Below are 13316 nucleotides of genomic sequence, written 5' to 3'. Positions count from 1 at the left end.
TGAGTGCATAAATAAGTGGAGCAACTAATCCATGTTCCTCTCTAAAATATTTTTTTAAATTTTTTTATTGATTATGCTGTTACAGTTGTTCTATTCCCCCCTTCATTCCCCTCCACCCTACCCCCCATCCCCACCATTACCCTCCCTTTAGTTTATGACTATGTGTCTCAAGTTCTTTAGATTCTATATTTCCCACGCTATTCTTGCCCCCCCAACTATTTTCTATCTACTGTCTATGCTACTTATTTTCTGTACCTTCTCCCCCCATCTCCTCCTCCCACTCCCCTGTTGCTAAATAAATTTTTTTAAAAAGGCACCAGGGACATGTGGGGGTTCTGGTGTCTGACATCAGGACGAGAGCTACAGAGCCAGAGTTCTCCCAGACAGAACTGCTGGCAGAAGCCATTATTCCTTTTCTGAGGCCTCCAGCCACAAAGCTGGCAGGCAGGCACCATATCTGAGTGTCCGTCAACCTGGCAATTACTGTTCGCCCCAATCTAGTGAGTCCCTGAGTCCCCCCGCCCAACTTTCAGGCCCACACAAGCCGTTTCCAGTGGGTTTTCCATATGAACAGCCTGTCAGCTCATGCTTCAGATTTTCCTCAATTCTCTCAAACAAGCAGTATCTGGCCTCAGTTTTCCCCGTGCCTCTAGCTAAGTGGCCCCAGGTGCAGCATGAGCAGCAGCCATCCTTGGTTCCCAGCTTGGCTTCTGGGCACCTCCAATCCCAGCACAAGTAGCAGCCATCTGCAGGTCCCTTTGCAGTTCATGCTGGGTGGCCCATGACAGAACACAGGCAGTGCTGACCTTGGCCTGAAACTTTCCCAGAGCCAGGGCACATGGTGGACAGCTTCAGACCACATCAAAGCACCACCCAAGCTCCTCCACAAGTGACACACTCAAGCGGTTTACTGGGCAGTCACCAGAGCCCTGCTGAAGTAAGTTCCGCCCCGTGGGGCGGGCCCTGCGCAGCTGATCCTCCACAGTGGTCGTGGCCAGGCTTTGCCTACAATTAGCCTGGTGGTAAATCTCTGCCACTGACGTGCCAATAGCAATCAAGGCTCAACTACAACAGGAGGGCGCACCCAGCCTCACGTGAATGGGTGTGCCTGGAGGGCCAGCCTGGATAATCAGGGAGGCTGTGCCCCGGGACCCCACAGGACACTTACTACACTAGGCCACTATCTAGCAAACCTGGAAGTCATGGCAGCTCTGCCTAATACATAGAAACAAACACACAGAGGCTGCCAACATGAGGAGACAAAGACACATAAACCAAATGAAAGAACAGAACAAAATTCCAGAAAAAAACCTAAAACGAAATGGAGACAAGCGATCCAGTAGATGGAGTTCAAAACACTGGTTATCAGGATGCTCCAGGAACTTAGGGGAAGGACAGATAAACTTGGTGAGAACTTCAACAATATAAGAAAGGACGTGGCGAGCATAGAAAAAGCAGTCAGAAATGAAGGATTCACTAGCAGAAATGAAAAATAATTGAAAGGGAATCAACAGTGGAGTAGATGAAGCCAAGAATCGGATCAGTGATGTGGAACATAAGGAAGCAAAAGACAGAATCAGAACAGCAAAAAGAAAAAAAGAATCGAAAAAAAAATGAGGATAGTGTAAGAAGCCTCTGGGACAACTTCAAGTGTATCAACATTCACATCATGAGGGTACCAAAAGGAGAACAGAGAGAGCAAGAATTTGAAAACCTATTTTAGAAAAGAATGATAAAAGCCTGGCTGCTGTAACTCAGTGGATTAAGCATGGGCTGCGAACCAAAGGATTGCTGGTTCAATTCCCAGTCAGGGCACATGCCTGGGTTGCAGGCCAGGTCCCCAATGGGGGACTTGTGAGAGGCAACCACACACTGACATTTCTCTCCCTCTCTTTCTCCTTCCCTTCTCCTTTAAATAAATAAAGAAAATCTTTTTTTTTTAAGTCTTCATTTGCTTATAAAAAAAATGACAAAAAAACATCCCTAACCTGCTGAAAGTGCAGAGTCCCAAACAAGATAAACCCAAAGAGGCCCACACCAAGACACATCATAATTAAAATGCCAAAGGTTAAAGACAAAGAGAGAATCTTAAAAGCAGCAAGGAAAAAAGCAGTTAGTTACCTACAGGGGAGCTGCCACAAGACTGTCAGCTAATTTTTCAACAGAACTTTGCAGGCCAGTTGGATTTGGCAAGAAATATTCAAAGTGACGAAAAGCAGGGACCTACAGCTAAGATTGCTCTACCCAGCAAAGCTAGCACTCAGAATCAAAGGGCAGATACAGCATTTCCCAGACAAGAAAAAGCTAAAAGAGTTCATCCCCAGCAAGCCCATATTACATGAAATGCTAAAGGATCTTTTTTAAGGAGAGGGAAAAAATATGAACAATAAAATGACAATAAACACATATCAATAACTGGATCTAGAAAACAATATAAATGTACAAACAGAACAGAAACAGACTCATAGATACAGAGAACATTTTGACAGTTGCCAGATGGGAGGGGATTTGGGGCCGGGTGAAAAAGGTGAAGGGATTAAGAAGTACAAATTAATAGTAACAGAATAGACACGGGGATGTAAAGCAGAGCATAGAGAATACAGTGAATAATATTCTAATAAGTATGTATGGTATTGGATGGAAACAAGATTTATTGGAATGATCACTTAGTTATATAATGTCTAATAACTGGGATTTACACCTGACACTAATATAGTATTTTATGTCAACAATAATGAAATGATTTAAAATAAAAAAAGATTAACGACAATATTTCTGATGACAGAATTTTCCATGTGCTCTAATTCTCTACTTTTCTATGTGCTTAAAAGATAATATAATGTTGCTGTACATTTCAAAAATATGTCAAAGGTGTTAAGATTAAAATAAAGTGCTTTTCTTTAAAGGCATCATTTTGTTGTATCAGAAAGTAATCACTATATGGTAAATTCCTTTTTTTAAAAAAAACGAGAGCACAGTTTTTTATCCTCACTGGATATGTTTATTGATTTTAGAGAGCAAGGAAGAGAGAGAAAAATCAATGTGAGAGAGGAAATATTGATCAGTTTCCTCTGCCCCGGGATTCAGCTGGGGATGGAACCTACAACCTTTTGGTTTGTGGGACAACACTCCAGCTAGCTGAGCCACCCAGGCGGGACTGGTGCATCTCGGGTTTCCTCCCTAAGATGAGCAGAAGTGGAAATTTTCTACATCGGGATGGAGCCTAGGGCTACTCATTCCTACAAAGCAAATGGGAAACACGTGATTGAGAAAATACCGCGAGATGAAACCGGAGATGCCACAAACTTTTCAGACAAAGGGTAAAACGAACGAGAGTTCAGCTAGAAATGTTATTTTATTTTAAAACACATCCAGATTAATAAATATTGGAAAACTTAACAAATAGCCTTTTTATTTACATAAGGCAATTACATGCTATGCCTAGTTCTATACAGCAAGATGTAAGCAAGTCAGCCATTGACAAATGTGTGAGCATGGTAATTGGAAGCTCCCTCTACATTTACGTGAAAAACCTTTGATGCAACCCGTCCACATTTTACATTTTTTTTATCTCATCTTCTTCCTCTCTTTCATGATTATGTTCCCTTTTACAAGAAAGTAACAGTTAATTTAAAAAACTCAGGAATGGTTCTTAAAAACAGCAACCTTAAATTTTTCCAAAGCGCAAAAACACCAACGTGAAGGTGGGGGGCAAAATATTCTAGTCTGATAAGTAAAAGAAATGCCAAACTTTGCAAAGAGAGCCTTTGGCACTAGTGGTCCAGGAGTGCCGGACCTTCACCTGGTGTCAGGTAGTTTGCTGTCGGGGTGGAGTGGCTGGAAAGCAGGAAGCTCAGCATCATTCATGACACATCGAACACAACAGAGTCAATCTGGTTTGCAAGCCATTGAAGCTCCTGCAGAACATAAACCTACTTGGGATGCCAAAGCAGCGTAACACCCCGTCAGAGTGTGACCATTCAGCGCTGCTTTCCAAGTCCCTGTTTAGTCTCCCTATTTAACAGCAGAACACATAACATCCTTCCTCTTAAAATAAACAAAGAAGAAAACTAAAGCTTCATGGAATGACGCAAACTTCGCAGCCAGCGCTTCCCTTGCTTACTATTCAGTGCTCGAAGCTGCGGGTCCACAGCCTCGTCCTGAGCAGATGGGAGGCCCAGAGGAGCAAGTGTCCCCTGGTCACTCCCAGGCCATTCCACACATGACACTGTCACCCGAGGCTGCTGGCACCGGCTCAAGTACAAGCACCCTCGGACAGTCAATTTGGAGAACCAACCCAACCCTTTAGAGGTAGAGAAACTGAGGCACAGAAAGGTAAAGTGACTCACCTAGAGTTGCACAACTCAAGAATAAAGAACAAGTAAATCCTTCTCCCTGGTCATGCTCTGGGCCTATGTTCTTATCCCACTGGCTACATTAGAAATAGGTGTTATTTACACAATCCTTGTTCTACTGCGTATCAACTTTTTCTTAGATGATTATTTTCTTAATGTATCAAGGTTACATTTTCTTAAAATAGAATTCTTTTGTTGCATTTATCGGCATGTGAGAAACTTGTATGAAAATAAATGAGTCATGGTATTGGGCCAAATCCTTCTTCCAATCACTATTATTCTTCATCTTTTCAGGTATACAATGAAGTGTAAGAATCTGGCCAGATGTAAAAAATTACCGAAAACCTCTGGCTGGCATGGCTCACTGGACTGAGGGCTGGTCTGTGAACCAAAGGGTTGCTGGTTCGATGCCCAGTCAGGGCACATGCCTGGGTTGCGGGCCAGGCCCCCAGCAGGGGGCGTGCAAGAGGCAACCACACATTGATGTTTCTCTCCCTCTCTTTCTGCCTCCCTCCTCTCTCTGAAAATAAATAAATAAAATCTTAAAAAAAATTAAATCACTGAAAGCTAAAGGGTTGACCATTAAAGTTTATCAGCAGTACCAATGTGAGGTGGAAGTGAGAAAATTGAGGTATTTGATATGACAAACTGTTTTATGGGTGACTGGTGTGTGCAAATGACCTTTCCCCTTTGCACTCATGTTCACAGACGTCTAGCTATGAATGCAACACACGTGAAGAACTCACAGACGCATCCTTGGAAGCAAGGCCCATGCTAAAGAGTGAATGTTGCATGTTTGGTCCCTGAGAAAGCCGAACACCGAGACTCCATCCAATCCTGCTCCTCGAGTGACCTGTGTCCCGCACAGTGAGGACAAATCCTGCAGACCACTGGGGCCCGGAAGACGGTCAGGAACAGCGCTAAACAGAAGCACGCTCCCGTTGCCTATTCAGTCAGCGGCCACCCAAGCCAACATCAAGGTCGCATCAGCAAAGAGCCGTGGGTGTGGATCAGCTGCTGATCTGAGCAGCGATGACTCAGGTCTTGGAGATAAGTCGAGCAGCTTGGAAAAGAGGGATCTCTCCCAACATCAGGGGCCCGTGCTCATCAACACCTCAGGCCCCGGGGCCGGAAGTGGTGGTCCACACCTGGGAGACGATGCCCCTCTAGCGCTTCATACGTCTAGAAACTGTCCTCCGGAAGTGAGCCCAGTAGCTACCAAGAGCTGAACTGTTGATAAGAACAATGAGAGGTGACCATATCCTACAATAGCACTCTTCTAGCAGACATGAAACCCAGAGGAAGAATGAAGACCGACCTGCTAACTGCTGGAATGGACTTGTGCAAATAAAACTGAGTATGACAAACTGGCTTGAAAGGTGGGAACTGGAGTATTTCTTATTGCTGAACCGGGAGCAGTGAAAAGACCAGGTGGGTGATGATCCTCCCCGAAGTGCCCACTGTGGGCAGATCTCGCCCCACGTGTGGCCAGGAGCTGACCGCCCATCCCCAGAACCTTCTCTGCAGAGGTGTAGCCACCCAGAGGAACAACTCAACCCCCCGGGGGGGGGGTCTTGGGGCTGGGTTTGGGTGGAAACCCTTAACACAGTCTAAACTTGATCCATGAGCAACCTTTTTAAATGCCCAGATTCTGATGAGAAAATAAGGGGTCATCCAAGTTAGCAGAGGAGAGAAACGCCTGTTTAAGTATCTATCCGTAGCAAGTCTGCGCATTGTGACCACAAATATTTCCGAGGCAGCTTGAAACAAGCACACAGTAGGTATTTTTCTTAGTTTTATCAGAGATAAAACCCAAAGGATAGGCTGACGATGAAAATGTGTTGTGTTCACTTCTGCAGATACCTGTTAGCACTCCGGGCCCTCGCTGAAACTCTGACTTCCAAACTTTTTTTCTTTGCAATTTCAAATGAATTATGAACAGATGAACTTGGAAGAGAAATACAGTTAAGTCGGAAGTCAAGGTTGACAATTAGGCTGTCAGAGCTCTGGTCACGTCCACTGCTCTGAGGGTGGAGTGCCATGTGTGAAATACCATGGGCACGTGACCTGGGTCCTACTGGAAGGAAAACTGTGTCCCCGACCAAGATAATATGCCGACTGGACGTGAACTTGGGAGACCCACCTGGCCTGGGATCAGCAGCCTTCAAAGGGAGGTGGGTTATTAATACTTCAAGGTTTTTGTTTTACTCTAGAAAATTCATGGGGACGATCCTGAAAATGTCTTCTCTGAGTATCTGTGGTATAATTGTAAATGAAATGAAAATAGGATAAGGGACACCAACTGGGGCATTTCAGCGAAGCTGCCTAGGTAAGGTGTCACAAAACCAAAACCAGTACCTTCCGTATGACTTGTACCTTTCTCAGTGTAAGCGTATTGCCACATGAATTCTTTCAGTTTCTCAAAGAGGAACCCTTACCTGGGGAACTATTTTGATGCCTAAAGGTAAACTAACATGGCTACATTATATTTTCAGAAAGTTCAGTTCTATAAATTAAGGCCTGCATTCCTTAAAATACTGAGATTAAAAAACAAACTTCTGCTAGCTGATCAAAAGAGTGAGGAACTTTTTGAGCATTTATTAACTATCAGTAAATATATATATTTTAAATGTTTAAATAATTTTGTTGCTGCTCTTAGTTCACGAATCACTGACAACCCACGACTGTCCCACGGACTTTTAATTCATAAACGTGTTCTTCGCTCTGTGAGAGCATCCCATTCTGCTTAGTCTCTTTGGTCAACACCTCAGGAAACTAGTCCTTGGGTCTTTAAAAATGTTTTTTCCGGCTGGCAAAGCATACTTGTTCTTCAGTGAATACCTTTCATTGGGTGTTATTGGATCCCATGTTCTGCTTCAGTGAATCTCTGTCGCCCCACCCCACCTTTCAAGGTGGCACAGCTCACTATTCAGGTAAAACACCGCATGAGAATCACGTGGTATCTGGATGAAATAGCGCTTCACTGCACTTTGTTCCCTTCACTGTGCAGGGAAGGTTACTCCAAACAGACGAACGGTCTCTTTGAGCCACATATCAGCATCGTTAACGGCTCTTCAGCATTTCAGAAGTTTAACAAGAGTTGGGCAAGTAGCTGTAGGGGATTCTGCCATCTCAAACAACAGGGATCCGGCTAAGGGCGTGGTTCTCATTTCTGCAGGAGATTCCTTTGCATCTCCCTCTGTGTGCTCCCGTCTGACGGGCCTCAGCTTGCCCACGTCCCTTGGCTTGTTCCTGTTCCACAGGGAGCTTGGGATGTGAGCAGAGCTTGAGCAGGGCAGTCACGCTCTGCTCTCACAGCCTGGGGATCAAGTTAAATAATTCATTTCTCCTGCGTGGCCACAGTGGTCGCTGAAAGAGAATGTGGGTATGCTTGATACTTGATCCCAGTTACGCAGACTGAATGCAAATAAAATGCCTCATGCTACTAAGTCAACCGTCTTTAGTTGGACAAGAACTGCATGCTCATGGGGTCAATCTCTCTAACGTGTCTTCGGTCTTGACTCCCTTCCAGCAAATGTCCTGTCACTTATAACCACTTGACACTTTTATGTGTTAAATAGTGAAATAGTAAAGTAATACTCAAGGAGGTGGTGTGACTCTAAGCTAAGAGAATGTACACACAGTCGGAGTCAAATTAAGTGAGCAGTTCAAGTAGTAAAGGCACTGAAATCGACCGAAGCTGCAGAGAGTCCTCCAAGAGCGCAGGGGGTGCGACACTCTCCTCTCTGCATCCACAGTCAGCGTGTGAGGGGCGGGGGAGGGGGAGTCAGCTCCTTGGGGGATTGGAAACAATGAAATGCATATGCCTCTTCATCAGGCGAGGGTATGTAGGCTTGATGCAAAATAACACAACTACAGATGCATTTACAGAGTCAGGTTCCACACACTCCCTCCCACGTCCAACGTCATTGTCCCAGGAGGGACATCTGGCCTGCCAGGACTAACCACACGGAGCCCGCCTCTCTTTTCTACTTAAGGAATGGTAAAACGTTTGACAGGAAAGCTTCCAGGTTCATGGTGACGCACGTGAGATTTCCGCTTAGAGAGATGACACCCAGACGACCACGCAGCAACTTCTGGCCCGCAGAGAGCCAGGCCCCCGCCCCGGCCCCCAGACTCCACCCAGGCAGATGAGCAACTCTAGTCCCAGCGATTTGGGGTCTCATGTCCCTCCCGCCCAGTTAGGACCAGAAGCCATGTCCACTTCCCTGTTCCTCGCGTCGGCCAAGCCCCTGCCGCCCACTAGTCTGTTTTCACATTGGACTTGTTCATCTCGCCCAGGTTGAAGTTGAACTCCTTGAACACCTGGATGAGGACAATGCCCACGGAGACGGTGGTGAAGCCGCAGGCCATGCCCAGGAAGTCCACCAGGCCCACGTTGCTCCACTCCCGGAAGAGGATGGCAGAGGCCAGCAGGACCAGCGTGGTGAAGACCACGTAGTAGATGGCCCCGAACACGGACGAGTCGAAGCACTCCAGCGCCTTGTTGATGTACCTGAACTGGACGATGATGCTGCAGCCGAGCACAGCCAGGAGCACCAGGCACAGGCAGAGGGCCCGCTGGCTGGACGGGTTGTTATGGAAGATGTCTTGGGCCGCCAGCCCGATGCCCTTGGTAGAAGGCACGGTGAAGCTCCCCAGCAGGGAGCAGATGCTGATGTAGACCATGATGTTGGTGGGCCCGTGCGCAGGCGCGATCCAGAAGATGAGCAGCAGCAGCATGAGGAGCACGATGCACAGGTAGCCCACGAACACTGGAAAACAGGGGTCATCCGGTGTTAGAGGCAGCTGGGTGCCCCTGTGGGTGCATCTGGGGGGGGGGACACTGGGAAAGCAGGATGGAGACTGGGAACAGAGAGAAGGACTGCACCCCACGGGCAGCAGCCAGGGGCCCAGGCTTGTGTAGAGGGTTCCACCGGATCAAAATGCACCCCAGCCCCAGCTGGTGTGGCCCAGGGGACTAAGTGCCAGCCTGTGAACCGAAGGCTCACAGGTTTGATTCCCAATCAGGGCACATGCCTGGGCTGCAGGTCAGGTCCCCAGTAGGGGTACAGGAGAGGCAACCACACAGTGATGTTTCTCTCCCTCTCTTCCCCTCTCTCTAAAGATAAAGAAATAAAATCTTTAAAAAGTTTTCATGTTAGAGAAAAATATTCTGGCAAAATGTTTTTTGGTACAAGTCAGGACGTGCTTGTAGTGGCAACACCCACATTCACCAAAAAGCAAAAGCCTTCACATGCACCGCTCTGAATGGTAGATAAAGGGCCGTATTTCACAGTGTATAATGCGCATCCAGTCATGGGTGCATTATACATGGGATTACTATACCCATGTATAACAAGTATCCTTCTTTTCCTTCAAAAAAGGTTTGGGGAAAAGGGAGCATTACACACAGCGAAATACGTAAGTCCCTAGGGACGCTCAGCTCTAGCTTTCTGACCTGTCACGTCTCTGTAGCGTAAGTATTTTGTCTATTACAGGAGGAAATGGATACCACAGTGCTAAGTGTTCAGGCATGAACAGTTACAGTCTGGATAGCTTCACTGTGAATTCCTTTTTGTATCTTACAGACATCTTGTGGCCGTGTCCCCACTGCCGCAGAGAGCCGCAGGGGAGCAGGAGACACTCCACGGCCGGGACACCCCTGTGCCAAAACACAGGGGCTGCGGTTTGGGCTGGCCCCACCTCAAGGTGTTGGTCAGGAACGCAGATGGTCTACTACCGGAAGTAATGTCAAAGATTCTCTCCTTTTAGACCAGTACAATGATCCTAATGGTTGGTTTTGTACTGCCCTTTTCAAAAAAGTAAGTTATCGTGCATCAAAAATACATAGAAAAAAGGGAGACCTCTGTGGGCAGTGTTAAGATAAATCAAACTGGGTTACGGCTCTCAGACAGTGGCTCACCAGGGGGAGGCGGGCCTGGGACACAGGCGGTCCCCAACGTGCGGTCCCCGAGTTAACCCAGCAGGACAGCGCAGGTGCTAGAGGCAAGACAGCAGAGGCTCACATGGGACCCCTGCAGGCTAGAAAGGGTCACCTGGATTGGTCAGCTTCTCCTCCAGCTCGGCCTGCGTGGTCACACTCTCGGATTTCGGGGAGTGGATGATCAGCACGACGGAGCCTGCACAGCTGAGCAGACACCCCAACTTGCCCAGGATGTTGAGCTTCTCCTTCAGAAGGTAAGAGGCTAAAATGGACCTTAGATTAAAAGAAGAGAAATCAAGAGTTGAAATCATACCATCAGACCTGTGACTACACAATGCAGTTACTTTAGAAAAACCACATTCTTAAAAAAAGATTGTATTTATTTATTTTTAGAGAGGGGGAGGGAGGGAGAAAGAGAGAAAGAGAAACATCCATGTGTGACTGCCTCTCGCATGCCCCTTACCGGGGACCTGGTCCACAACCCAGGCATGTGCCCTGACTGGGAATTGAACCTGCAACCTTTCAGTTTGCAGGCCAGCACTCAATGCACTGGGCCAAACCAACCAGCGTAGAAAAGCCACATTTTCTTTCAAAAAAAATTTTTTTTGGCTTGGCTGGTATAGCTCAGTGGATTGAGCACGGGCCTGCGAACCAAAGGATAGCAGTTTGATTCCCAGTCAGGGAACATGCCTGGGTTGCAGGCCAGTTCCCAGCAGGGGATGCACAAAAGGCAATCATACATTGATGTTTCTCTCCTTCCCTTCCCCTCTTTTCTTAAAGATCTTTATTTATTTATTTTTTTTAGAAAGGGGAAGAAAGGGAGAAAGAGAAAGAGGGAAATACCAGTATGTGGTTGCCCCATCACGTGGCCCCCACTGGGGACCTGGCCTGAAACCCAGGCATGTGCCCTGACTGGGGATCGAATCTGCAACCGTTTGGTTCACAGCCCGTGCTCAATTCACTGAGCCACGCCAGCCAGGGCTCAAAAAAACTTTTTATTGCTGACACTATGAGGCTACATTTTTTCTTTTCTATTTTTTTTTGGGGGGGGAGGTGATAAAGGAAAGGAGTCTTTATTCAAAAGCTTCACAGTTTTGGAGTAACCACTTTCCACAGGAATGAGTCACTCAGGCCTATCAGTTAAGGCTCAACTCTTACCCGGGTTCTCCTAGCAACCCTTGTTAGTTTTTAATTATCTTATTTCCATAGGGTTAGTTTACAAACTAAAACAACGTAAGATACAAAAGCTATGCAATTTTGGAAGAATGGCAGGGTTCTGCCTCGGAGCCTGTTCCCTCTACAGCAGCCAAAGCAGAATGACCTGCCGCCCTCTGCCAGGCCAGCCCGATCCGGGCCGTGCCCACAGTTCCCTCCCATCCAAAATGCTGCCCGTTGAGAAATGCGGGCAGCTGCAGCACAGTCTTCCGGGCACCCCTGAGGAAGAAGAGAGCCCGAGAGAGGGGCTACGTTTTCTATATAGCTGTATTTTGCTTTTGAGTTTCTAAGAGTGGAAGGATCAGAAATTTGTCGAACACTATTCAACACAAACAGGGTTTCTGTATGAACTCTGTGCGTAGCCAGTGTACAGTGAGTGTGCACACAGCTCACTGTGGCGTTGCTCTGTGGGTATGAAATATACCAGAGTAGAAAAGTAAGTTTTGTTTTGTTTTTTAAAAGAAGGGCCCACTCTGGCCTTACCACCTTTTAAAAAGATTTTATTTATTTATTTTTAGAGAGAGGGGAAGGGAGAAAGAGAGGAACATCAATGTGTGGCTGCCTCTTGCGTGCCACCTAGCGGGGACCTGGCCTGCAGCCCAAGCATGTGCCCTGAGCGGGAACTGAACTGGCAATTTTTCATCTTGCGGGACGACACCCGACCCACTGAGCCCCATGGGCCAGGCAGACACCCTGGGCCTTTAGGAAATCCTGAGACTGGCACGGCCACATTCCTAGTGTAACACGGAAGGCCATCAGGGACCAGGAACATCTGCAAGGAGGCCACCAGGCCAGACCAAACAGAATTGTTTCCTTTTTAATTCTCATTTTACAGATAAAGAAACTAAGCCTCAGGAAGGCTTACTTTGAACCCAAGGCCACCAAGCTAACAGGAGGTGACATCATGGTGACAACAATCCTGTGCAGCCCAGGCTGTCATCCTCTCCCTCACAGCCTTTGTGTCTGTCCCTCAAGAGAGCCCAGCAGTGGCGCGGGGCATCAGCAGAGAGTCACTGAAAGAGCCAACGAGTGACATCAGAACCCACAGTCCAGGGGCTCTGAGTAACTCTGCACAGGAGGGAACCAGAGGGCGAGGGGAAGGGGGAGGGGGACTCTCAGCAGTGGGAGGAGGTGGGCCCGGAACCAGCCTGGGAGGCGGGCTCTGCCACAGTGGGGAGGGCTGGGCTGCTGTGCATGAAAACACAGGCAGAAACAAGCCTGGCTCATGAGGCTGTTAACTTTAATGAAAAGGCCTTTCAAAGGGAGTGGCAACAAGCATGTACTGAGATCAGTAAGACCAGGTATTTGGGAAACCATGACTTAGGCAGAAGCCCAAATAGCGCCCCTATCAGGGGACAAAGGTGATGCATATTTGTGTTACAGCCCCAAGGTTCCTATACCCTAAGCTTCAAGAGAAGGGCCAGTATTCAGTAGATGGGAGGTTTGCAGTAGGAGAAGGCTAACTGGCAGAGAAGGCCTACTCTGAGAAGATGGGAGAACTGGATCTGGCTGGTGTGGCTCAGTGGACTGAGTGCCAGCCTGTGAACCAGAGAGTCGTGAGTTCAATTCCCAGTCACAGCACATCCCTGAGTTCCTGGCCAGGTCCCCAGTAGGGGGCACACCAGAGGCCACCACACAATGATGTTTCTCACCCTCTCTTTCTCCCTCCCTTCCCCTCTGTTTAAAAATAAATGAATGGCCCTGGCTGGCGTAGCTCAGTGGATTGAGCGCGAGCCTGCAAACCAGAGTATCGCGGTTCGATTCCCAGTCAGGGCACATGCCTGGGTTGCAGGCCAGTT

General features: G+C 47.4%; 1 protein-coding gene across 1 annotated transcript in view; it reads right to left on the bottom strand.

The window, feature by feature from the left end:
- Positions 1-3336: 3336 nt before the first annotated feature.
- The window catches only part of NIPA1 (NIPA magnesium transporter 1), a 35012-nt gene continuing 25032 nt past the window's right edge, over positions 3337-13316 (bottom strand). The window contains exons 4-5 of the mRNA XM_037132717.2: positions 10415-10575; positions 3337-9130 (exon numbers count right to left, since the gene is read on the bottom strand). Of these exons, the coding sequence (XP_036988612.2) occupies positions 8619-9130; positions 10415-10575 (673 nt within the window). The 3' untranslated portion in view covers positions 3337-8618. The remainder of the gene's footprint in view (positions 9131-10414; positions 10576-13316) is intronic.

The sequence above is a fragment of the Artibeus jamaicensis genome, unplaced genomic scaffold, assembly GCF_021234435.1.
Source record: "Artibeus jamaicensis isolate MK-2021 breed Jamaican fruit bat unplaced genomic scaffold, CSHL_Jam_final scaffold_612, whole genome shotgun sequence".
NCBI classification, from domain to species: Eukaryota; Metazoa; Chordata; class Mammalia; order Chiroptera; family Phyllostomidae; genus Artibeus; species Artibeus jamaicensis.
The sequence above is the reverse complement of the archived record's forward strand: the minus strand, read 5'-3'. Positions and strand labels throughout refer to the sequence as shown.